Below are 26,592 nucleotides of genomic sequence, written 5' to 3'. Positions count from 1 at the left end.
TTTCCTTGGTCTATAAGCCGTTCTTGCAGCTTGATTGAATGGCCAATGCTCAGTTTTGTCAGTGATGATTCTTCGGTTATCATAAAAGCTGCAGAAAGGAACAATAGAACATGGAATCAATGCAAGGACGACTTTTATCGCAGAGCTTTTGGAGTGCAACGTCAGATTCCAACATGCCGTTAGTTGTCGACAGCTGTTCCGTTCATGTCAAGTGTGCAGGCGATAGAAACGGAGTCCATGTAACACTTGAACACGTTCAGACACTGCAGTGGACACTAATCGGAAATTTCCGCAATGATTTTTATTATTTCAACAGTTGTTTTAATGACGTTCAAAATACTAAATTGCTGATTAATTCGATTGGTCAGTGGTTCCATGTTACCACCGGTTACGAGTGATGTTGGCTGTTCCCTGCGTGCTCGAGGGTTCAGAGGAAGAAGGATTCATCTGTTCGCAGTAAAATTCTAGTGGTCTTTGGCAGTTTTTAACTTTCTTGATCCGACAGAGGAGTTGACGCTATTACTCGTTTGATCAGTGTTAAATTACGTCAGGACACTCACTGATGTTAATGTGAGAGAAAACGGGTCGATTAGTGAATAGATGGATGAATTAATCGATAGATAAATGAGTAGGCGAATGAATGTCTAGGTGGATGGACGGAAAAGGTGTTTTTATTTAGTGTTCTGTCTGACGACAGGTCCATATGAACAGGATCATTCCATCCTTTTCTCGGACTGGGACCTGTTCATATACGTTCTTGGCAGATGATCCAGAAGTGGTTTGCCATTGCCTTCTTCTGTGTGTGAATGGAGTAATTGTTGGGATGCCACGGAGAAACCGGGGAAGCCCCCGGAGGAAAACTCCGTGTTGCCTAGACCGCGGCCTTGCCCAACACAAGTTATAAATTCGGGCACCGCCGGGAATCGAACCCGGGGGGGGGGATAAGTTCTTAAGAACAGAGTGGTTATGCAGACAACTATAAATAAATGGGTAGATATAGAGAGACGGGTAGATAGTAGATATGTAATGTCTGCCCTTTTCTTCAAGGTTATTGCCTGTACTGTGCTGAATGCAATTGTGAGTTAAGTCCTTGTTCCTCTGACATAACGACTGTGTTTCAGGTGCCACCCTCACGTTCGAAGTGGATCTGATCAACATTGGTGACACCCCGCCACCGGTGAACGTGTTTAAGGAGATTGATGCCGACAAAGACCTCGTCCTTTCCCGCGAAGAGGTGAGAAACTGTGGGAAGGCTCCACCGCTTCGGCTCTGTGTCCATAATAATTTATGAACAGATATGACTTTCGTATTATTTGATAATTTGAGTTTCTTTTGTTTAGGAACGCATAAAAATCACAGCGAGATTCAAATTCTGAGCTTTCGATTTCTGATGTCTCATGATTCAGGTTTTGTATTTCAGGTGAGTGAATACTTGAAGAAGCAGATGGTCGCCGCGGATCAGGAAGGTGTTGCCGAGAGTGAAGAAGTGAAGAGGATGTTGGAAGACCATGACAAGTTGGTTGAAGAGATTTTCCAGCATGAGGACAAAGACAAGAATGGCTTTATCTCGCATGATGAGTTCTCAGGACCAAAACATGACGAACTCTGAAACGTTCCTGGGGTCAGAGAATGAAATTCCCAGTGGGTGTTGAATAAACGGTGCACACTTTTACAATGAAATTAATTTCTTGGGGAGAAAATAATACACGAAACACGACTTTGTCAGAATCAGGAGACTGAAAGGGGTTCTGATGATTTACCAGAGATTATTACGCGCTCTCTCAGTGCAACGAACCACGAAGACGTACAACCAAACACTTTGACATCATCTTCATGTTTTGTACATATTTTAGATGTGATACTGGCATTTAAGTACTTCAACATTTATTTTCATATTCTCTTCCTGTAAAGATAGGAATTTGTCTCATTCGGAAACGTTTTCTATTAACTTTTAAGTTTTAAGTAAAATGCTGTTAATAATATACAGCGGTTTTAACATTCCTTTTATTAGTATTAAATCATTTTTTTATTCGTATCCAAAGACTGTTTTACACTGCAAATGAAATCAGAGTAATTTTAAAATAACAAGGAAAAATATATTGAAGTTTTTAAAAGATGTTTGTGTGTTGTTAAAGTTGTAAATGGTTAAATAAAACAATTGTATTTTAGAGCTTGATTATCTATGTTCTTTTCTGTATTTGTGGCCCATTATTTCTGTGATTCCCCTCCGTTATGCGACGTCAATAACAGCAATAACACGCGATTTACGTTACCACCAGCGGAACCGGCAGCTTTGCCATGATGCGCATTGAGGCCGGTCGAAATGATAAGCATCTAGTTCCAGTTGCTGCTCCTAGGTTGCGGTAGTGATTTCAAATTATTGTCTTGTTTAATAGCAATAACGCAAGGCTTTTAGTTGTTAATCGATTATAGTTTGATCGATCTAATGTAATGTTCTGCCACAAATTCTATATAGTCAGTCGATAATGAGGTGATCGATTGGAATATGTCTTGATTGTTCTAGGGTCGATAATTTTAATTCGTTGTATAATGGAGTCATGAATGTTTGTCCAGTGTCGGTGTCTGTTAAATATAACGATTTAAGCTTTGTGTCTGGCGTGAGGATCGTGAAGTGACGTGACCAACAATGGTAAGACATGAGACGGCTGCTGTGAGGATGTTCCATGTGTATGGATGGCAACGGAATGAATTCCCTTTCGTCTTGGAGACAGAGAGGTCGCCTCAGTAGAGGGTAGAAATAATATTCGGACAGACTTGACCTTCAGACGTATTGCACGTGCAGTGGGAAGAAGATGGACGGATATGACTTCTATTCAGTTCCAGAGATCTACTTCGAACATCGTTTAGAGGTAAGTATTTGACTTAATTAAATGAACATACGATCTTAACATTACGTATTTATATGTGTGTGTGTTACGGTAGATTCAAATAATTTTGTTATGCATAATAACAGGGTTATTATCTAAAATCAGAATTGATACGTAGTACTGGTAAATTCTATAGCTCTTTTTTTACGTTGGAAATTTATTAAATGTCTGACGATAATTTAAATCATAAGTTTAACGTAGTTTGTAAATATTGTTAATTGCGATGTACCACTTATCGCCCCAATTTTATAGAAGTCCTCTGTATTCTGTTTTCGTACACTTAACAGCCCGCGTTAATGATTGTAATGAAAAGGTATTTGGTTTATGAATAAATATTAATTTTTAAATAAATATTTAATAAAATATTAAATCAAATTTGTTAGATGAAATTCAGCTTGCGATAGTATGTAGTAGCATCTGTAATACATTGCCATTAAACATTTTATTAAATGTTCATAATTTATAATGTTTTGCTTCGTTTACTCGGTTTGTATTACAGATTATTGAAACCGAAATGAATTCCCCTATTTGACTGATTTAAAATGCTATTTACCAACAGATATTCTGTGAAACCAAAGTACGTCAAATAGAATTTTGCATTCTTTCGGAAGAGAGTAAAGAACTTTGTCTCAGTTGTAGTTCTGTTAAAGTGAGCCGGGTAGTTGAATCAGTATAGTGACTGACTACGGACTGTACGCCCGGAGTTTATTCCCCGATGTGGGCAGAGGAGCTCCCCCTGACGGTCAACATAGCCTCTTAACGGGATAACTTTTACGGTGCTGTCAAATGGATCAAAATATGTAGCTCCTCCCCATTTTATCTTGAAGCAAAACTGTCCCATGCCACGAAAGGATAAGTGCAGAAATTTGAGGTAATTTTCCAGTCATTAGGCACGCCGTGTAGTCTGATAAACCATGACCGACTTTCCAGAGATGTTTCTGCATCCATCTCCAGGGCGATGAGTGAGCCAAACATGAAAACGTTTGGTAAGATGGAGGAACAGATCGCATAAGGCGTAAATATTTGTCTCAGTACCACTTTGTTTACAGCGTATTCGAACTTGGACAGTCCTGCCCATGAACCCGGGCCTTCGAAGTGGCACGGCCTCAAAAACCACTTACCGGTTTAATATCGTTTGTCAACTAGCAACAGAGCTTAAACCACAAAATTCTACCACATTGAGTTATATTTTGTATTTTACTTTAGATGGTTGTAATGCCGTGTAGCCTGGTAGAAGTTTACCGACGTTTAAGAGGTGTTTCCTGCTTTAATCGCCAGATTGAGAACGCCGATACACGAGGCAACAACCTAGAAGGCAGCCATCAACTGTTTTATCTTTGGTTCCAGACTTGCGGGATCCTCTATAGAATAATACAAAGGAATCTGGAGACGTACATGTATACAATACAAAGCACTCTGCTGGTGACAACACATCACACGTTAGGTCTTACGATTTTCCTCATTTCGTCAGAAGATGCAAAGAAAGATCTTCAAGGAAATCAGTTTCTAAAACGTGACGTCCAGTTTTCCCTCTCATTTCCTGGTACGGGCCCATTTTATTTAGCGGGGGGGGGGGGGGGGGACACCGCGCAAGAAGGTTGTTCCCATAGGGAAGGACTTCAGAAACTGTGGCTTTCATTCTACCAGTCGCTGTTTTGAGCGTGAGGGAACCGACAGACTGTCAATGCGTTGGCAAATGTGCTCTCGCCGAATGCATGCAAGAACAAGTGTCGACTATTGAGTGCAGCGAGTCGGGGTTCCTCGTTCAGCCTGCAGTTAGTAGAAGCTTTCCAGTGAGTGTGGCGTGAACGGGTTTATTTCCGAGCGGGATTAGAAGTTCTCAAGGCGGTGAGTGCACCCAGAACACAGTCGTGTTGTAGCATTCTGGTCGGGGAGTGTTTGCTGGAAGGGAAGGGTCCACACAGCGTCCTGTCCAGTAGGTAGCCGCGGTTTTATCCTGGCATCCAGGAACTAAGCCAAACACGACAGCGATGTTCCCGATTTTGAATTCCATTACTTGTACAAATTAAGAAGTGGCGCTTTGGAGTAATAGTTTGTGACCTAATTAATATCTTACAACATTACGAGTAACATTTGACTACATTCGGATTCTGGCTTAACAACCGTTCTGTGACTGGGCTGTTTTAAATAAATCGTGACTACGCTTTCGAAAGCAGTACGTAGTGTGTAGTAAATTTGTTTTCCTTCTCAAAGGCTAAAATTATCCATTAGAAGAAATTTTTATTGCAGATAATATTCATTTTAAAATGATACAGATTTTATGGTCATCTCCATAGAGCAGAGTCTTCATTGATAGAAGCTGAGAGTCGATCAGATGGTTAAACAATTCCCTGTCTTTTATTGAATCAGACTGTTCATTACCGTGTTCACAAAATCCCGCCGGTAGACCCAGTCTTGAGTCAGATAAATCCAGCCCTTTAATGTCATCCTCCCATCTACGACAGGGTCTTCCAAGTGGTCTCTTACCATACAGTTTTGACACTAAACTTTGTCATCCATCTTTTACACTAATAATATCTGGTGGAAAGTATAAATTGTGGAGGTCATCATAAACCACTAAACTTTCATAATATTGTCTGATGATTTGTATGAATTTAAACATAGAAATGAATACGACGGGTTGGATCTCGGCGTCAAAGTACGCTTAGTCGTCACTCGACAAGTTGATCAGCCACAGAAAGTCCCATGGTAAATATAAGATGTGTGTGCAGTGTCGTAGATTGAAGAAGATATACTTTTTTCTCAGTTTCTCCTTTCTTATGTGACTTTTTGCTGGAAAAATCCTTCCGAAACAAAATCCCACATATGCTTCCTTTGATGGCTACAGCGACATATATTTTTTAAGATAGAAAAGAAATAACCATATGGATAGAGAGGGCGCTTGTGGAAGGTCGTTTGGGGTAGCAAAGTGTAGCTGAAGGGAACTGCAAGTTTTAAATTTCTCATGAGCTGATGATAATACTATAAATCAGAGAGCATCACTGGAAAAAGTCTGGGAATAGAACGTGGTGAATGCGGGTCTTAAATGCCTCCAGTCACGTGTTCGGTGTGGGGCCACATATTCGGGCTCCCTCTTACGGCCTCATCTCCTCCAAGAGGTCTCATGAATTTCTGACGTTCGGTTGTGTGTACAGTCTACAAAATTACAATAGACCATTGATTATTTCGCAATGTAATCAAAATTATGATAATTTCTCAAGAAATGCTGTACACTATCAGCGGGAAAAGTCCCATTTGTTGTAAACAAATGCAATTTCTTATTTACGATAGATGGGATAATTAATCGTCCGAGAAACTTTAATTTATTGAACAGTTGATAGAATATTATCTTCTGGACGAAGATATTGCTCCATAGCAACTGCAATATTCTTATTACGTCGTCTTAGGGTACGAGTTCCAAGTAACTGCTCGTTGCTTTAGTCATGGAAGGTGATGTGATGCTTTAAGAGGTTAATTAAGATGCTTGTTAGTGTTAGTGTTTTAACGAAAAGCCGAATTTGCCGGAACAAAGGATGAACAGAACAAAAGGAACCACACTTGTGCGTGCTACGTTCTCAGATAACAGTTCGTGTCAGTAATTTTGAATAGAAACATCTGTGGTACACATGTTTCTTTCTTGTAGAGGGGTTCAAATCCAACGTAGGTGTGCTACAAAGCAGTAGACACATTTTCTGGTGCGCGTTTTATCAGACACGAAATCGTCGGTTCAGATACGGACCACAAGTTGAAGGCATAACCACGTTTTGAAACCAGATTAAGGCAATATTCTTAGGCACTCGACAATATTTTGGAGATTCAGGACTGACCAGGTGAGTAATGTAATTTCATATCACAAAATTTTTAAGGCCTTTAAATTAATTGGTAAAATATTAGACACAAAAAATAAGTTGTTACCAAAGAAACTGTAAAATTTTGATCTGACTAATGTACGAGGCGCGTCCCAAAAGTAAGTTTCCCACTCGTCCCACAGCTAGCAAACCTTATATTGAGCGAAGCGACTGTGCGTACGTGATAGAGCAATGACGTAGCATGGCGCATGCACTAACGGTACTTCCCGCGTTCTCACAGTAGCATCGTTGCAGCTGTTGAAGATGGAGGTTCTTATTCCAGCTCCCGCCGACTGTGAAGTGCGGTCAGTAATAACGCTAGGCCGCACACGGCTCGACGGACAGCAAGTCTCCTGCAGGAGTTCAGCTGGGAGGTGTTTAATCATTCACCCTACAGCCCGGACCTCGCTCCCAGTGATTTCCATCTTTTCCTACACCTCAAGAAATTCCTGTCCGGTCAGCGTCAGCGTTTTGAGAATGACAGAGAGGCGGAGATGGTTGTCACACAGTGGTTCCAATCCCAGGCGGCAGACTTCTACGACACAGGTATTCAAAAGTTGGTCCCACGGTATGACAAATGTCTCAATTCCGGTGGCGAATATGTTGAAAAATAGCTGGACACTTGCTGTATCTGTTGCAATAAATATTTCCATGAAATTGTGTTTTGTTTCTGTAAACGGCCCCAGGGAAACTTACTTTGTGGACGAGCCTCGTAAATAATATTTAAACATTCAGTCCGTACCTCAAAGAAAACACAACTCATAACCATTACAAAGATCAACTGGCTAATGCTGTTTATGGAAATGTCTGTTTCCACTGAGAATAACATTAAATGGATAAATATTCTTTGTGTTATTGTTTACGTAGGTGGTAACATACAGCTACCACTAAGACTTCTGAGGTTTAAAGCGTTTAAGGAAATGGCTCGTTTGAATCCATGAGATATTATTGCCTAAATCTGGTCCTTGTGTATGTGTGTGTTGGCTTCATTCCCACTTCTGTAATTAATTCTGTCTTTCTGTGTTCTTAATCGCTGTTATTTGAAATCTTATAACATGAATTTTACGGACGAATTGTATTTTCCGTCTTTAGCATCGTGTTGCAGACAAAATGAGTTCTTTGCCACTCTGTATACAGGCACAAATTCTCACGTCCTGCATGTTTTCGCGTAGGACCAGCATAACTCAAGTTCCTGCAGAACAGGAGTAGATATTCTCAGCAAAACTCATGAATTAGTAACGCGTTATAAGACTCTTGGCTTTCAAAAACATTTGCAATCTCTACAACGACAAGAGAAATTGCTAAATCTTCCTGCGCGCTGTCCTTCGCCATTTCTTTTTCCTTCCTGTTTCTGCTTTCTACTTGTTCTCTTATGATATGAGTCCCTCTTCACAATCCCTGCACACGTCTGTCAGTGGCTGCAACTTTACAAAGTGGGATTTCCCTCAGCAGGTACTCATTACAGAAAAATAAATATTTTGTAGAGAAAAGAATTTAAACGATTGCTACCAATTCATCGTTTAAAGTATTTCCAGTTAATTATTCTATTAACATACGTAGAAATATCACTAAATTAATCACGTAAGTACGATTTTAAATTTGTGTTCTTTTGCGTTGTTTCTCATTTGTAGAACTCTTTTTGGGAATGTAGACTACATGGCACAACAGCCGAATGTGACTGATTATGTACACTAGAAAAAGTGTAACCACTGTATCACATTGCAGTGTCGTAGGGATATTTTAAAAAAATCGATATAATAATAATAATAAGTTATATTTTAGTTGTGTTGAAGGACTTACAAATATAGGCCTATGGTTGGACGGCTGATCAAGAGTACAGATTCCACACGACCTGAAGTAGTAGATGGTTTGAAATTTTTAGGTTATCACAGCAGTGAAGATGTCGATGGTTGTATTCTGTGTTGTAACACTGTGTAGACTTGTAGGTAGATAAAATATCTCCGAAGAACGTACTACCTCCATTTTCAAGGTCGTATTTCCGTGTAAGTAGTGAAATAAGGTTGAAATTTAAAAACAAATTTTCTTTTAAAATTAATTAATGGTTGAAAGTACTGAAAGCGATTTGAAGAATTTGCTGTTTTACGACGACGTTCCTGCGGGCAGGTGAACAGCAATTTGTTGCTGGTTTGTCAGTCCTGATTACGAGACCAGAAATAGCCTCGGCAAACAATCAATTCTCATCGGTGATTTTAAATAAGAGGGCGTAGTTTATAACAAACATTTGAACAGGACAGAAATAATAGGAAATCAACTAGGCGTCACCGCTTACCCACACACACTTTTCAATGGCTGGAATGTTCGTTGTTTAGTAATCTGCATCACAAACTCCGTCGGCTTTCGCATAAAGTGAATGCATATTTCCCAGTTACTGTCACATTTAGTGAGAATGTTCTTCCCTAAAAGTTGCCCGATATATTTAGAACAGAATAATCATGTCCTTCGATTCCTCGTTTCTTTTGTAACCATGGTAACCATTTGAGTTAGTTTTATCAAGCAAGTTATCTGGTTTTTGACAGAATTTCGTGACGTGGTGTGAGGAAATGTGGACTAATCTGGCTCAAGTACGGTCCATTGGTTTCCTCTTTGGATTCCATAAAATTAGGGAATACCTAGACCAGTTAAGCAACTAACAGCTTCTTAAGAAGTACTGTGATACAAAATTACTTCATTTCGGTAGGTTTTATCTATTCGTAGCTCCTGAAGACTATTAAAGGTTGTCAGATTTTTTGTAGCTTGATGTGAAGTGATGGACCTAGACAGTGTTAGAAGTGTAATTGGATGGCATTTTGTCCTTTGTACCATCCGGTTCCGGTGTATCGTCATCTGGATTTCATTGGCTCTGGTCCATTCGTGCTTCACACAGCCTCTCCCAACAAACACATCTGTCATTGGTGGCTACCATAAGACTGTAAAATTGCTTTATTATTCCATACGATAACAAACAGACTAGTTCACAAAAGGTGAGATCCATTTACCAAGTTTAAGTCAATGGTTGAATACATGATCTGAATTTGTGATGTAACCAACTATACAGAATGGTGTTTCACATCAGTTTAAATGTTGGTTCTACTGTTGTGAAATCTTCGGCCCTAACTTAATGTAGTTACTGAAGAGAAGTGACCGCTTGGAAGACTTAGGCGTAAATGCAAGAATAATATTAAAATAGTTTTGTAGAAATTATATGGACTAGATTCAATAAGGACTCTACTCCATGCACTTTGTCAGGTAATTGATTTTAGTCAGGAAGCGAAACTTACAGAACTCCACACTGGTGTTATGACATGCTGTTTCCTTGTAAAAAAAGATTTGAAGAAATTACTTACTCAGGAAAGTTGGTTTGTCAACTTGAAAATTAATTAGCATCGTCTGACCGTTCTGCAAATTTGTATTTATTTAATTTGTAGGCTACAATACAATTTGTATTGGCTAACGTATCCAAACAGCCAAAAGCCCTGAGGAAAAGCAAGGATTTTTTTTAAACTTTGCGAGATTCGAAATCGGGACCCCCCCTTGAGCACGAAGAGAGTGCTAGCCACTCGACCGCGAAGTTTCGTGCAGTGTGGAAGGACAGCCAATTGCACTTCAGCAATAGGAACGCATCGACAGTGTGTCGTGTCGATCTGCAGCAATTTGATCGATAATTGCGAGTGTTTGTTGGAAGAGCTGCCTCAGTTATCAAGCTAGAACTTTTGTCTACAATATAAGGTTATCAAGACATAATCGTGTGCGTTGCCTCATCGATGCTACCTTCGATATCCTGTTTCGTTATTTCAGCCAGAGGTGAGCATTCTCCGTGTCATTGGCACTGTGCATGTGGCAACGCGTGTCTTGTATGGCCACTGTGTCGTTCATGTTGGGTTTGGGTAGAATTTCGGTCGTGGATCGGATACAGGTGGTCCCCGAAAGAATCCATTGTGACTGAACTGGCTAGTTGCTGTAAATACTTTTTTTGGAAATGATCATTGACGTTTTCCAGGTAACGTAAATCACAACTAAATTTCATGACTTGTTTTCTGGGAGCTGCTTTACAATTAATTACTGATTTTGATGTAGTGAACAAAAATAATTAGATGTGCTCGTTTCTATACCGATTGGCTCAAGTTTCACTGCTGTAGTACAACTTTATAAAATTACAGACTCTGTAAAAGAGAAAATAATTTCGTGTAAGATTTGAGGTTTTCACAGTGGTGAGTATCAAGATTTCTGTCTTCTGGGTTGTTGCGCTGTGTAGTCTGGTCGATGTTAACCAACGTTTCAGAGGTCATACTGCCTCCGTCATCAGAGTATGAAGATTGCTGTCTTCTGGGTTGTTGCGCTGTGTAGTCTGGTCGATGTTTACCAACGTTTCAGAGGTCATACTGCCTCCGTCATCAGAGTATGAAGATTTCTGTCTTCTGGGTTGTTGCGCTGTGTAGTCTGGTCGATGTTTACCAACGTTTCAGAGGTCATACTGCCTCCGTCATCAGGGCGATGAATATCGACCAGACTACACAGCGCAACAACCCAGAAGACAGAAATCTTCAAAATAATTTCGTGCTTTCAAATTGGGGAAAATCAGAACTTGGAAGCTCCCAGACTTGAATTCGTAAATATTTTAAACTATTCATAATTCACCATCAAGTATACTCTTTTATTAAATGTGTGTCTCATAAAAGAAATGTTTAACCTATATGAACAGGCCGTGCGCTTGTTTAATTTATCTATATAATTAACAGTGCTGTTTAATTGTTGATCGTTCGTTGAAAAGTGATTTTAGGCTTTGTGGTATAACATAACTGCTGCCATGCTGTTAATTTTAACGGTAACGCTGCCTTGTGGTAACACCACTTCAAAACTTTCTTAAATAACCAGATATGAGTTATGATTTTAATGTTTTTACGCTACTCTATCACAGTTTTTAATACAACTATGTTTTAATCGCTAGTTTAGAGGTTTCCGTCATTCTTCGCCTGCAGTTTTCTAGCGATCCGTATAAATCGCCAAAGAATCTGGAAGAAGGTTCATTGATAACACTAGACCCTACAATTTGCAGATACTTAGTGAGACGCGCAAGCACACAAACACATAACCTAAATCCAAGGACCAGAATCCTATTTGAGCGGTAGATCCATACTCAGATGTTCAAGAATTCTCTTACCCCTTTTATGGAACCAAAGGCGCATTACCGTGTTAACGAATTCTCCACTAAATTTCATCCGACGCCAGACAACCATTTCAAACCTCGTAGCCAGTGCCTGATCTATTTTAACATGCAATTATTTTCCTATGAATGTCCATGCGTCATATGTAGTCTCTTACATTTAGGTTTCACTGGTAAAATTTTATATACGTTTATTATGTCTCCCATCAGCCCATCTCATCCTCTTAACTACTTCACCATATTAGGGGCTATTTATATAGAAACGTAAATATAACGACACGAGCCCTTGCCGATTTTTCAGAAAATATTATTCAATGTTTTTCAATGGAACTGTTTAGGGAAAAATATCGTTGGAGACGTAAGTTGGGCGAGACTCGTTCGTGGAACGGACGAGCTCGGAGTCAATATAAACAGTTCCATTGAAAAACGTTGAATAATATTTTCTGAAAAATCGGCAAGGGCTCTTTTCGTTATCTTTACGTTCCTAAATAAATAGATCATTAGTAGTACTTAAGTCGTGTGGACTATTTGTTATGCGCTCGGCTAACTCGACTCTCTTCTCAGGCTGAACCTGTTTTGCCACTGTAATTCAGAAGGCGTGCTGAGTTATCTGAAATACGAATAGTTTACCTGGACCTGGTCAGGTCTGCATTCCATAGCAGTTAGCAAAATGCTTCTCAAGATGTCTTGCTAAGTCAGTTCATTGCATCACGCTTCGTACATGTGACTTTAGTTATACACGGGGATTGCGTTCCTGCAAATCACCGCGTATAACGAAAACTCGTAACACTGGGAGCGTATAATAATAGCCGTTTTGATATTAAACTGGCGCTTGTATTCTGTGACGCCAAGCTTATCAACTGCATCACATTCTCTGATAAGCCCTTGGTAAAGTCCGACGCATGTAATGAATGGACGTTAAACTTTGGCCGCGGATAGGATACTGAAATAACACTTCGGATATGTAAAAACGCAGATAGCGAAAGCGCGTATAATGAGAGTCGCTTACACATACGAGGTGCGATCGGAAAGTTTCTAGACTGCGCCTATAAAAACCCGTACACATATTTCAGGTATTAAATTCATCCATCACCCTCGAAGTAGTTCCCCTGGGAGTGAACACAACGATCCCAGCGCCGCTGCCAAGCCTGGAAGCATCCCTGGAAATCTTTCTTTGTCAGCCTGTCAAGCACCATCTGCGATTCTGCCTGAATCTCTTCTATCGTCTCAAATCTCCTTCCCTTTAGCTGAATTTTCATCTTTGGGAAGAGGAAGAAGTCACACGGCGAATAAGGAGGGTGCGGGATGACGGCCATGGTGTTTGATGCCAAAAACTGCCGAACTTTGAGGGCGGTGTGCGCTGGCGCGTTGTCATGATGCGTCGCATGTGGAGTTCTTCCTTTAGAATCAGCTGACAGGTCCCATAGCCTATCCCAACAATGTCGCACAAGTCGTTGATGGTACGACGTCGATCTTCGTGAATGGCGTGCCGAATCTTCGTAACATTTTCGGGCGTTGTTCTCGAAGATGGTCGTCCAGAACGCTCGTCATCATCGACAGAGGTTCGGAAATTTTTAAAACGTGAATGCCACACAAAAGTTTGTGCACGACCCATTGCGGACTCCCCAAATGCTTGCTTTAGCATTTCATAGGTTTCCGTAGCCGTTTTGGCGAGTCTTTGGCAAAATTTGATGCACACGCCATTCCGAAATCGCAGGAGGGTCGGTGTAATGCACTACCAAAACGCCCGTAACTAAGAAACAAATGCTAATTCGATGATGCCGGCTGACACACTGATTCACTATGAATGTAGGCCGCACCCCCTAAAGGCAGAAGCTCGTACTACATCCGGTTCGCCCGCTATTGACACAGTCTCGAAACTTTCCGATCGCACCTCGTAAGTCATAAGACAATAAGCATGCATAGTGGTTCGTGTCACGACTAAAATATTCACTCGTAATTTCAACGTCATTATAAGCCAGTGTTTTGGAATGAAGTTTAAGATTCGTGATGCTTAGAACACGGTCTTACTGAAATTATTTGAGGAAATCGTCAGTACAAAAAATAAATGAAGTGGGTTATTTTCAACGCTTCCAATTATTTCTGTGGCGTTCGCATTTTATGGTTCAGAACTCCCCAGACAGAAGCCAGCGTACCTCCATCCGTTTCCTGATTCCGTAACAAACTCGGTATGAACATCATTCCACAGGACGTCCTTTCGATCGTAATGTTTTCCTTCCACTGCTCCTTGCCTCTCTCATTTTCTGGTGTCCATGCGGAACAGCTGGTTAATAGTCCTAGTTTCTCAGCTCTTTTATTGTGAATATCGCTTGATGCATTATTCAGACCAATGTCTTTATTGTCTTGTTCCTGTTTTGTTGGTATCCTATCAAGAAGACTTGTTAGGGTGTAGAACAGAACGGGGGTTATTCCAAGATAGGCTAAAATCTATTTGCATTACGCTTTTACTAAAGAGGAAAAAGGGCATTTGTGTTGCGAATTTAAATCACTTTCCTGTCAGATATATAACTTACTCATTACATGCGGGATTCTGAATGTTTAAACGAGTATGGAAAATTGTAACAATTCTGGAGAGTTGAACATACTTTGAAAGTTCAGCGTTCATAATGGCGTTAGCGATTGCAAGTATTGTCTCGAGATTCACTAGGTAACCATGGAAACCAATTAGGAAGCAAGAAAATTATTTCGACTTTATCCGAAAGGACGAATGTCCTTTATTAAGACAAGATAAAACGTTGCTTTTGTAACAGTGTTTAAAAAGATGCGCCATAACGACTCCGGCTCCAGATGGAGATGAAAATTCCGTGCCTTTGCCGGGAATCGAATCTGTATCTGGTTCCTGATTATTTCACGTCCTTTAGGTAATTGTTGGTGCTAAGATCTCTGACGAATCTGACATTGGGTCATGAGACGGCCGCGCCAATGCTTGTTTCTTGTTCATAGGATTGCCAACAGCCGTGATGCGTTTAGATGCCACGACTCTTGAAAAGGATACGGCGTCGGGCCAAAGACGAGGCGCCACCCGTACGTGGGGTACGAGGGAAGATGGCATCGGCATCGCCGTGTCGTCCACTTCAGCTTCGGCCTGTCGTCAAGCCGTGGTCTTCCCCAGCGTCGGTTTTCAACATCCCGATGGAAATAGCACCATAACGCCCGAGTCTCCCGCCGTCATTGATGGTCAAAGGTAGGACAAGATTTTAGTCTAGACTTAGGTGGTTATGTTTATTATTTCGTGTTCTGTCTGACGACAGGTCCATATGAACAGGATCCTTCCATCCTTTTCTCGGACTGGGACCTGTTCATATAAGTTCTTGGCAGATGATCCAGAAGTGGTTTGCCATTGCCTTCTTCTGTGTGTGAATGGGATGCCACGGAGAAACCGGGGAAGCCCCCGGAGGAAAACTCCGTGTTGCCTAGACCACGGCCTCGTCCAACACAAGTTATAAATTCGGGCACCGCCGGGAATCGAACCCGAGACCCCAGGATTACAAGGCCAGCGTTCTAACCGCTAGACTATTTTATTATTTAGTGTTCTGTCTGACGACAGGTCCATATGAACAGGATCCTTCCATCCTTTTCTCGGACTGGGACCTGTTCATATACGTTCTTGGCAGATGATCCAGAAGTGGTTTGCCATTGCCTTCTTCTGTGTGTGAATGGGATGCCACGGAGAAGCCGGGGAAGCCCCCGGAGGAAAACTCCGTGTTGCCTAGACCACGGCCTCGTCCAACACAAGTTATAAATTCGGGCACCGCCGGGAATCGAACCCGAGACCCCCAGGATTACAAGGCCAGCGTTCTAACCGCTAGACCACCGTGGCTTTTTAGGTGGTTACCATAAATTAAATGTTTGCCGCCGTGAATACCCCAAATTTCGGTAGACATTTTTGCTCGAGACGGTGCACAGATAAATTTCTGTGCAATCTCACAGGTATTCTCGGCCAACTTAATTTCTCTTCGGGTATACAATTACGAAACATTTAGCAAGAGCCTCCTAATTCATTCCTTTATCCGATCATTACAATTGAAATATCTTTTCGGAGAACGATGCTTTGTGGCGAAGTGTTATGTACGCACAGCCCAGAGGGCTCAAGACAAGGACGAGGTACAGGTGCTATGTCACCTTCTAAGTCCTTCTTCGTCACAGAAAGGGTGTTTGTTATTACACGACAAACGTTTCTGAGAATATTGATTTGTAGCCTTTACACATTTTTTTTTTGAGGAAGGAAATAGTTGCTTAGCCAGTTCTCGCGACGGTGAATTAAAATATTATTTATATTAAGCAGTAAATTGGGAAGGGAAACTTATTTTTTATATTGATATCTACTGTATTTGTATTCTCTACTAGTATTCAAAACATTGTAGGTCACAGTTTAATACGCACGTCTCTACTCAGCCATCTTCAATTGATTTCACACATTTATGTCTCAATCTTGAAGACCAATATCTTCATCTTCACCGTAAAAGCACCTTAAAGCTCAGCTGTGCTTATTTACAATGGAAATGGTTTTGGAAGCTTCAGGAGGAGAGCCATGAATCACGCACAATAGAATGGTCTTCAGTTTCAGTTCAAGTAATTTTATCGAATGGACCAACGTTAATGTAAATGTTAAGTTAAAACAAACCGAAAAGTTAAGAGCACCACAGGCCAACGTGCAACAAAGATTACGGCTGGAAGCTTCGGGTGTAGGCAACCAAACATACAGAGCTGATGGTTGAGTCATCTAGATGTTGGAGGAGGTCCAATGTTGTACGTTTTTGGAATTTTCTTTACTTGCATATAAGAATTTTAATTTTTTTTCATCGAGTTTAATCTTAATAATTTCTGAGGTTATTCTTAAATTATTTTAGTGTTTCTGTTGGTATTTTCTTTTAACAGCGCAGAAGAAAACATTTTTTAAAGTATGAATGAGTACTGGAACTATTATTTTTGTAGATGCGACGAGACCCTGAACATCCATACATAAAATAATAAGAGTAATATTAAAATGTGAAATTACAGAATAAAATTGTATTGAAGATTGAACTGAAAAAGTGTTTATTTTGTAATTTTTACATGCTTTAGTGTTAGTGTCTTGTTGAATTTAATTGCATGAAAAGTACGGACTGTTTCATGCAGTTCGATTAAGTCTGTATGTAAATTAGCCTAAAGGATGGGCGTTGTGATAAAATTGATTGTGGTGGTAGTTATGGTTACATATTGTAGGGTTGCGTACTTTTAAACAGTTTTGTTTTGATTTTTGTTAATAAATTTATTAATAACAATTGGCGCGGCACGTATATGAAGTGGAAACTAACAGACTATTTTAATTTTGTCTTGGAAGTCACTAATTACAGTATTAAGTTAATACTGTGGTGAGATTTATTTTAATCTAGGAGATAAAATGCAACTGGAGAAAAGCACGTTGAAGATATTAATTATATCTTCTCTTCACCAAATATCAGAGTGATATAATCAAGGGAGGTGAGAGTGGCTAAGTGTATTACGCATGGGAATTGTGAGAAATTAATAAAATATTTCAATCGGAAAACCAAAAAGTTGACGATTAGTAACACCTACTCATAGGTTGGAAGATGATATTAAGACGGATTTTAGAGGTATGGTGTAAGGGCATGGAGTGGATTCATCTGGCCAAAATAAGAGACGAAGTCTGTTCTGAACATGGAAACGAGCACTGGGGGGTTCTATAAAAACGGGATTTTTTGAGTAGCCCAGCGACTATCAGCTTTTCAACAAGGATTCTGATTGGAAGTTATTTTATTCTGTGAAATTATCGTGAATCTGAGGTGGTATGACCAGCGAATTATTATTACTAGCTGTAAATGCGAAGTCTGTTTTTGAAAGATGTGAACAGCCTCGCTACCAAAAGCAAGCTTTCTGTTCAGTAAACCGGCGCCTCTGTATCACGTCGTAAATTTGTCATTCTCTTTGGGTTTCGTTACCTTGACGTAATGTTAAGGGATGTTTCTTCCTTCGTGTCTAATGGCTGTAAGGCTGAATTACAGATAAAATTGGTTCTGAAAACAGCAAAAGTACAGACGAATCCTTGTGACAGACATTACTGTTGCAACCGCACGACATAAATAGATGAAAAGCTTGCTGTGTACGAGGTGCGATCGGAAAGTTTCAAGACTGTGTCAATAGAGGGCGAACCGGATGTAGTACGAGCTTCTGCCGCTAGGGGGTGCGGCCTACATTCATAGTGAATCAGTGTGCCAGCCGGCATCATCGAATTAGCATTTGTTTCTTAGTTACGGGCGTTTTGGTAGTGCATTACACCGACCCTCCTGCGATTTCGGAATGGCGTGTGCATCAAATTTTGCCAAAGACTCGCCAAAACGGCTACGGAAACCTATGAAATGCTAAAGCAAGCATTTGGGGAGTCCGCAATGGGTCGTGCACAAACTTTTTTGTGGCATTCACGTTTTAAAAATGGCCGAACCTCTGTCGATGATGACGAGCGTTCTGGACGACCATCTTCGAGCACAACGCCCGAAAATGTTACGAAGATTCGGCACGCCATTCACGAAGATCGACGTCGTACCATCAACGACTTGTGCGACATTGTTGGGATAGGCTATGGGACCTGTCAGCAGTCTGGAAACTTTCCGATCGCACCTCGTATGTGAACGTACATATTTTTCAAACACAAGAATTCGATGCAATGAATATAATCGTTTCGGAGGAATAAGTTCTGTGAGAGAATATCGTGTATTTTTATGTAACGTGAATTTGTACAATTTCGCGTCGAATTCCAAATATCTTTTATAAATGATGGGATTTTGTAAGAAAAAAGGACATGTGTGGTTGAATTTAGATTTGGTTTAAAGTAGACCCAGCTTTGCGTTGCTGCAGTGCGGTCTGAAATTGATGACGTCATGCAGATCTTAGTGTAGACGCCCAATTGATTTAAACTCCGTACTTTCCAGAAAATGTCTTGGCTTCTCGCAGTGGACCTAACGTTTTGCCACCACGCGGACGTGGAAGGATAAGAAATGCCACCTTTATCATTATAATTATGCACAGATTTTCTGTGACGTCATAATCCCTTGGTAATAAAGTGTCTGGTACCAAGCGGTTAGCCTAAAGTAAAACCAGTTCATTCCGTGATCTATCTGTGCGTCCTGAAACATGGTGATGCGACAGTATTATGGGACTTTGTAAGTACGAAGCAAGCGAACAGGGTTGGGCAGTAGCCACATTCATTATTCACGTGCAAAGTTGCACAACCCCTCCCTCACAATTGATTTATTTCAGACACAAGTCATTAAGTTACTTCCGAGCCTCGTGCTAGCGGTTAGCCTGATTTCGCTTTTCAGCGTATTTTATCGTTTTATGCGGACGTAAGTTTCGTCTCCTTACCGATATTTTTTTAGTGTTAGATAAGAATATTTCAAGTGCAGTGCTACTCATGCGGTGAAAGTCGTTTGTGTAAATTTAACCTCTCTGAATGTTGAAGTTTATTTTTGTTATGGTTTTGCTGGAAACATTCGCTGCTGTATGAAGAAACAGATATGAGACAAGTTGTTAATTATAACATCTACTTGCCAGTACGTTAAATGAAACTACGCTTCAGTATAGAAACGCGTGGGGCGGTTTGTGAGGAGCGTGCGACATGTCGTAGGGGTTGTTTTCAATTTCTCCCCCTTTATTCTGTATGTCATTTATTTATTCCTTTTTTATTCATTTGGTAGTTTGCTTCTGAGTCGCTGCCGTGTGTAAATACAAACGTTTCGGAGGAATATTTTGCATCCATCTTCAGGGTATCGATATCATCACCGTGATAATCTTAAATCTTACATGTTTCTTGTTTTGATCGGTTTATCCTTTGTTGCTTTAAACGTTTCTTCTATCTCCCTGCCTGTTTTTAACATTTCTGATTTATGAGATGGTAAAATTGCGTCATATTGTGATATAATAAATATATATTTAAATATTGTCCGTCTAATCACAATAAATTCTTATTAAATATTAAAATATTACAATAATTAACATTTAAAGAACATTATTTAATATTTTAAAATGTTAATTATTGTAATATTTTAATATTTAATAAGAATTTATTGTGATTAGACGGACAAGATTTAAATATATATTTCTGCTTTATTCTTTAACTTTCTCTCTTTTATTTTCTCACTCATTCCTCCTGATTTCCTTTCCACTTTCTTTCATTCATTTAGTGTTTGTTTACCTCTCGTCTTTTCCCCGTTCTGATTCATTTTAATTGCCTGCCTTGTGTCGACATTTATAAAATGCTTTTTCTCTATCCTCTGCTTAGACGCTATGACTTATTTTCAAAATGAATTCTGAAACGATGGATCATTCCTCACGCACATTAAGATCCGTGAACACGGAATATGGATTCATTATCATCCCAGCAACGCAACAGTAATTTCATACGTTTCACCAATCTTCATAATGATTACTAATACTTGGACCGTTAACTGCTAACGGGATATGTGTTATTAATAATATTCTTTCAGCTGTAATCATGACTTTATAAACGACATGTGTGGATTCTGATTTTGTCATCGGGCTAAGAAAGGCGGAAGGGGACGGGAAACCTGTCTGTGTGGCCCTCTGGCTGAGCTAGCCGTCAGACCTGGTCCAAGACTGAGGTTAGCTTGAGAAACTTTATGAATTTCTAATTTAGACGATGAACAGTGTTTAAAATAATTTGACAAACTAACGGATGAGTGCAACGACGATTCCAGTTTTCTTACTGTGAGGATCGCGATGACAATAAGCGACCAACTCACCACACAACACTGCTTTTTACCAGTTTTGTTCAGCCGGGATCAGAAAGGATTATATACATTGCGCTGCGATCATCATCTGTGTTTCATACGGCCTGAATATTTCTCTTGCTGTGGAACGAGGGTGTTGTATGATTTGTTCTGTATTTGCTTGCAAATCGACAATGATAACGATGGTACAGACTGGAATCCAGGTATGTGAAACGAATGTGAAAACTGTGTGTAATTTTAGCTGTAGTGCCGTTTAAATTTTGAGTTTGTAAGAAATATTGTACAGCAACGAAAATTTCTTGTAAACTTCCCTGTGTATGAAAATTTTTATTGTTAACTACGTTTTAGTTATGTATTTGTTTGTGTAATGGTATTATCATTCTATATATTTTGAGATTGCTTTGGATAATGGACCGACATTATTTGTAATCTTTCTTAGATTAAGCTATAATTTATTTTACAATAGTAACGACTTTTAAACATTTATATTTCAGTAGATATTTTTAACGCCCAGAGATAACAAACCGTTGTCAGTAGTTATTATTATTTAGTGTTCTGTCTGACGACAGGTCCATATGAACAGGATCCTTCCATCCTTTTCTCGGACTGGGACCTGTTCATATACGTTCTTGGCAGATGATCCAGAAGTGGTTTGCCATTGCCTTCTTCTGTGTGTGAATGGAGTAATTGTTGGGATGCCACGGAGGAAAACTCCGTGTTGCCTAGACCACGGCCTTGCCCAACACAAGTTATAAATTCGGGAACCGCCGGGAATCGAACCCGAGACCCCAGAATTACAAGGCCAGCGTTCTGACCGCTAGACCAGATTCAGTAGTACTGAAATGTAATTCAATGTAAGTCATTTTTTTTAATTCTTTGCATCCCATTGCATCAACTGAAATATAAACCAGATTTAGATGAACAAATGTAATTTAACTAATGTATCTAACCTACCGAGGATGCAACAATTTTCTGTTCTGAGTGTACAGTGTTATGTCAATAATACGGTCTTGAACAGTTAGTTATTTAAATAAAAATTTGATACAAATATTAAAATATTTATTTACATAACAAAAATATAAAAAAAATAACTTCATGCTGTTATATTTCCACTGCTGAATCACCTTATTTAAGTTTCTTAAAAATTAAAAGATACCCTGACCACCAAATATTTCACTCTGAGGAGAATTATAAATCGATAATATATGATCAACCAAATATTAATAAATCATTATTATAGCGGTTAATTTTGCATTTATGTTTATATTATATAAACAGCACATTATACTTTCATTGTAAAAGTAAGGAATTACTTTTATAAATACTTAATTTGCAATAAATTAATTTTAAAGCCATTTAATTATTCAAAATAACTGGAAGCGTTTGAGAACTACGTTATTATTACTTATTGAATAAATTTAAAAAATAACCAATCTGGATCGTCTGCAATGGCATAACATTAACAATGTTTTATGAAAATGGGACAAATTTCTTTCTAAGTAGGAATTGAGGTTTTCTCGGCGGTGATTCTGAAAATGACTGTCTTCTGGGTTGTCTGATAGAAGTTTACAGACGATTCAGAGGTCCTTGCTGCTTCAACCATCAGGGCGACCAGACTACACGGCGCAACAACCCAGAAGACAGCCCTCTTCTCCTTTCTTTCCGTAACTGTGCTAAAGCTTGGTTTCCCTTCGTCGATGGTACTTCAAAATTGTTGTTATCCTAGACGTGAATATAAACGTAATCATCATCTATTATAAATCTAATAAAATTTGTTTCAATTTTTAGATCTCAGCACATCATCTTCGTCTTGAAAATGTAAAACGTCATTGATCTTTTTCGTATCTGCCGCCAGTGAGATTTAATTGTAGTTCTCTGGTTTCACCGGTAGATGACAGTATGCTTCAGTAAATTACGCTAACTTGTCACTTTGGTGTTCAGATGTCTCTTGTGTGTCTTATATGTGAAAACTGAATACTATAGATGTCTCTATTGTATTACATATCTGCGTTTGCAAGTGACCAACCAAACAGATCCAAAATATGAAGCTCACCGAAACATGAAAGAGCGTTGTTATGGTTGAAACATCTGTAGCAGAGAAACATCATTCTAGAATGGAACTAATCTCATAATTTAAAGAATTAAGTTTATGTGTATCTTGTCTGTACAGAAGGTGACAATGTTGGTGGAATTATAATTCTGAATAAGTGTAAAGAAAAGTGTTGTGCCCATTCTGGATATTTGATGGTCACGTGATAGTCTTGTAGCCAATCACAGTAAACCTGATGTCTTGAGAAAAGGAGAAGTTGTATGGATGTTATTGTAAAGATAGTGTCTGGCGCTGTTTCGCACGTTTGTGAGTCTTGAAGCGGTTTTGTGTCGGTGCTGCTAAGATTTAGTTTCATCGGATAGTTGGTCTTAGGGTGTTAACTAAATTTTAAGTGCCCTTGAAAATCATCCAAGCTTTCTTGTAGGTTTATTACCTATATAGACGCTTTTCTTTGAATCCACTGAAAGGTGAGTTTAATTCATTTGCTACCTAAAACTTGAAACTACGAAATCTAATACTCTTGTGCAGTGTTTCATTTAATGCTGTGAAAATTAGGAATTTGAAGTTCTACGTCCTTTCTCTTCAATTTTTAACGCAGTCACTCCCCTACGTTTAATTTATTTTTAAAGTGTGACATGCTCTGCATTCCATAAATTCTTCACGGGTGTAGTATCAGCATTAATTTGGGTGGCAAAGCAAATGAACGCAATAAGTGGTATGTCAGGTTCTCACGGTGGCTAGTATGAAGATGGCTGCCTGTGTTCTGGGTTGTTGCTTCGTTTACCGACGTTTCAGAGGTGCTTGCTGCCTCCATCATCGCCAACGTCGGTTATCTTCTACCAGACTATACGGCGCAGCAATCCAGAAGACACCCATTTTCAAACGCGTGTACACATCCTCGTTGTGACAATGAATGCAAGCATGTGTTCTGTGCGTTACGTGTTGTCTAAAATTGGCTTTTGTGTATTAAGATCCGTTAATTTATATTTTTGTGGGGATGGGGGCTTCTACATTCTCTGGTGTACATATAAAAATCCCCAGGCTGGTAAATTTTGGGTCGTACAAAAGTCACGGTGTAGTTAGTTATATATTAAACATACGATAGAATGTTTTGTAAAATTGTAAATTGCCTGTGCTTGTTGGGTTTTTGCCTGTGTTATATATATTTTTCTCCTGGATGCTGATTGGCATGTTTTAACTAGTTCTGTCTCACACAGATTGATTGAAGGTTTAACTATGCAATGTGCACAGCTTGATAACGGCATTACGTATGTGTTTGTACCACCATTTTTGTGTTTGTATATTTTACACTGGGGTCCGCAGTGGCCGCGCGGTCGCTGGGACCGTGGGTTCGAATCCCACTCAAGCCATGGATGTTTGTCCGCGTTTTTCTGTGTTGTGCTGTCCTGTGTACAGGTAGAGGCCTTGCGACGGGCCGATCCCTCGTCCAAGGAGTCCTACCAACTGTCTGATAGAGCAACCCAACGAAAAGTTGGGACCCGCAGTGTTCCCAGTATATTTTACACTTGTGCGTGTTTGTTTGTTGTTGGTTCATCAGTAAGTTTTGTAAATGCGTGTGACTCATTCTGTTGTCTGCGGAGACTAGGAAGGCCAACAATTGAAGGGTGTATTTGAGGTATTTGTTAGGGAACTCGTATTAATATTTAGGGGAAGGTGGGGCGAATATATCACAAAGAATAAAAACATAAGTCCCCGATACCAATAAATGCAACGGAACCAAAATCTGCTACAAACTTTATGGATGAATGAATCGTTTAAAATGCAACAGAGTCAGTTATATCTGGGAGGGGGGGAGATAACTAATAAATAGTCGAGAAGTTTTTGATGGAACTAGAAGAATAATTTATTCTGAAAATCCTCATTATTATTAATTTATTCAATTGTCGTCATCCTGTTTTACAAAACGCTGAAGATAAGGGCGTGATAATGAAGTGTGTGTAAAAGCACAGTGTGATAAGTGGGGGAGACGAGAAAGATTTTCAGAATTCTGGTGTTGATATACCTTGTAAAACGTGTACTTGGAAGACCGAGAAATAGAAGGATCTTAGGTAGGTAGACGGTGCGGATGGAACTGGTTGAGGAAATAGTCCATCGGCGGACTTTGGAATAAGCAGTGTTGGAACTTGAAGGTCTGTTATCAGTGTTAAAATCATTGCACCGCTAATTTTATCTGCTTATATCTTGCCTCCAATCTTTTTGCAAATATTTTTCACTTTGTAATTAGAGACACTGTATTCCTATAAATGTAAAAATTTCGTCTCCATTGGCTGTATGCTTTAAAGTGGCCGCCATGTTGGTATTATTGATGGTATCTAATCTAAAGGTATAAAAACCAAAGTGGTTTCTAGTGCATTATGTTCGTATCAGCTTTGAACATCAGTGGCTTGGTTCAGAAGTTATTGTGTTCGTAATATAAGGAACTTGTAGTAACTGAACTTGGTAGAGGAGACAGTGATGCGTCACTGCGTCTCGAGACAAGTTTTCCGCCTCCAAAGTGGCATTAGTCAACTTCCGGTTTGCATAGACCGAACATAGCTTATATCTGTAGTCCTCCGTTCGGGAGACTCTGGGTTTGAATCCAGGCGGAAGTGTCGGCTACCTTTATAAAGGGATTGCGTGGTTTTCCCCAAGCGAATGTCACGACAGTTTCAATCCAAATCCGCGATCCATTCGTCGTGATCGTCTTCCCATTTTGTTAGACGCGGTATATAAACTTCGAATTCGAAACAGCATCATTAAAAAAAACCATGAATCAGTTGTTCATCTTGTGTGTTCCTCTTTACATTTTCATTGTTAATTACATGTCGTTAATTACGAAATTGATGTTTCCTAATTACACCGGTCATTTGGCAGTCTCACAAGTATATCTCGGACTTGGCAAAAATGCCAGGCGTCAGTTTATTCGAAGGAACGGAACATTACTCGGTGTTATCGACCACAATAGTTAACCTAACGTTTCGGCGAAAATTTGAGTTGCCATCTTCAGGGTGAATGTCTAGAGTCTTTATATAGGGCAGTCGGTAGGTGACGAGAAAACTGACATCACGTCTTTTCTTAATTCGTATACTCTTCTACCTTTCACCATTCGTCCTTATATAAGGCTTCCAAGAACGTTCACTCTGAAGATGCCAGCTACAATGTTGTCGAAACGTCGGTAACTATCGACGCGGCCTATTCCCCCGTCCTCTTTCTAGAATACTTTGTAAATACAACTTTTCATTCATGTTCTTCCCGCTTTCCGTTGCCTCGCTTATTGTAGGTAAATTTTCCACTTGCTGATGCAATGTTGGTGTCACTGTCATGGCCGCCGACTTCGTGTTACGTAACGCACTGCTCTGTAGCTTGTGGCATTCCTAGTTTACTGCCTTCTGGTCTACTTACTGGTTAAGAAATCTCGTAAAAGTTTCGATGTATGGCGGAATGTATACACTAGCACACATTTCGTGAACATAACGTAGCAGTAACACAGAAAATTGTGGTTTGTTTTTCACATTGGCTCGGTTTAAGTAGTGTAGAAATTTTGGATCGGGTTTAAATAGAATTTATTCACAACTGTTATTAGGAATAAGTCACGGAGGGAACATAGTGTCATTATTTCACCACCATCTTTGTATTTTATAATTGTCTACCATCAATATTAGTAACATGGCGGTCTTGCGAACATTTGAGGTGTAAGGAAATTGACAGTTAATGTTGGGGCCCGAAATTTCGAGTGGTAACGCAGGTTTGATGTTAATAAATGTTTCGTTGAGCTAATCTGTTTGTAGAATGAAAATCAGTGACATGGCGCCCGTGCGAAATTTGTGTTTTGCTTTCGGTTTTGTAGCAATAAAAATTGGGTCTAAACTTCATAAAA

At 39.6% G+C, this 26,592-nt stretch overlaps 2 protein-coding genes across 7 annotated transcripts in view; both read left to right on the top strand.

Moving 5' to 3' along the window:
* The window catches only part of Fkbp14 (peptidyl-prolyl cis-trans isomerase Fkb14), a 28,423-nt gene extending 26,247 nt beyond the window's left edge, over positions 1-2,176 (top strand). Inside the window, exons 3-4 of the mRNA XM_022068894.2 lie at positions 1,122-1,234; positions 1,421-2,176. Of these exons, the coding sequence (XP_021924586.1) occupies positions 1,122-1,234; positions 1,421-1,609 (302 nt within the window). The 3' untranslated portion in view covers positions 1,610-2,176. The remainder of the gene's footprint in view (positions 1-1,121; positions 1,235-1,420) is intronic.
* A 545-nt stretch (positions 2,177-2,721) lies between these two features.
* Positions 2,722-26,592, top strand: part of MESK2 (misexpression suppressor of KSR 2) — a 66,547-nt gene continuing 42,676 nt past the window's right edge. For 2 of the 6 annotated variants that reach the window (XM_087346250.1, XM_022068902.2), the window contains exon 1: positions 22,963-23,182. Coding sequence is in view for 2 of the 6 variants with exons in the window: in XM_022068900.2 (XP_021924592.2) it covers positions 14,879-15,102 (224 nt within the window). In the remaining 4 variants the exon portion in view is untranslated. Of the gene's footprint in view, positions 2,871-4,720; positions 4,737-14,861; positions 15,103-22,961; positions 23,183-26,592 lie in introns of those variants that run through there. The other 4 variants (XM_022068900.2, XM_022068901.2, XM_022068899.2 and 1 more) reach the window with 4 other exon arrangements.

This window comes from Zootermopsis nevadensis, unplaced genomic scaffold (genome assembly GCF_977971745.1).
Source record: "Zootermopsis nevadensis isolate Lab colony 2312 unplaced genomic scaffold, Znev_1.0 Znev_ptg000010l, whole genome shotgun sequence".
Lineage (NCBI taxonomy): Eukaryota > Metazoa > Arthropoda > Insecta > Blattodea > Termopsidae > Zootermopsis > Zootermopsis nevadensis.
The sequence above is the reverse complement of the archived record's forward strand: the minus strand, read 5'-3'. Positions and strand labels throughout refer to the sequence as shown.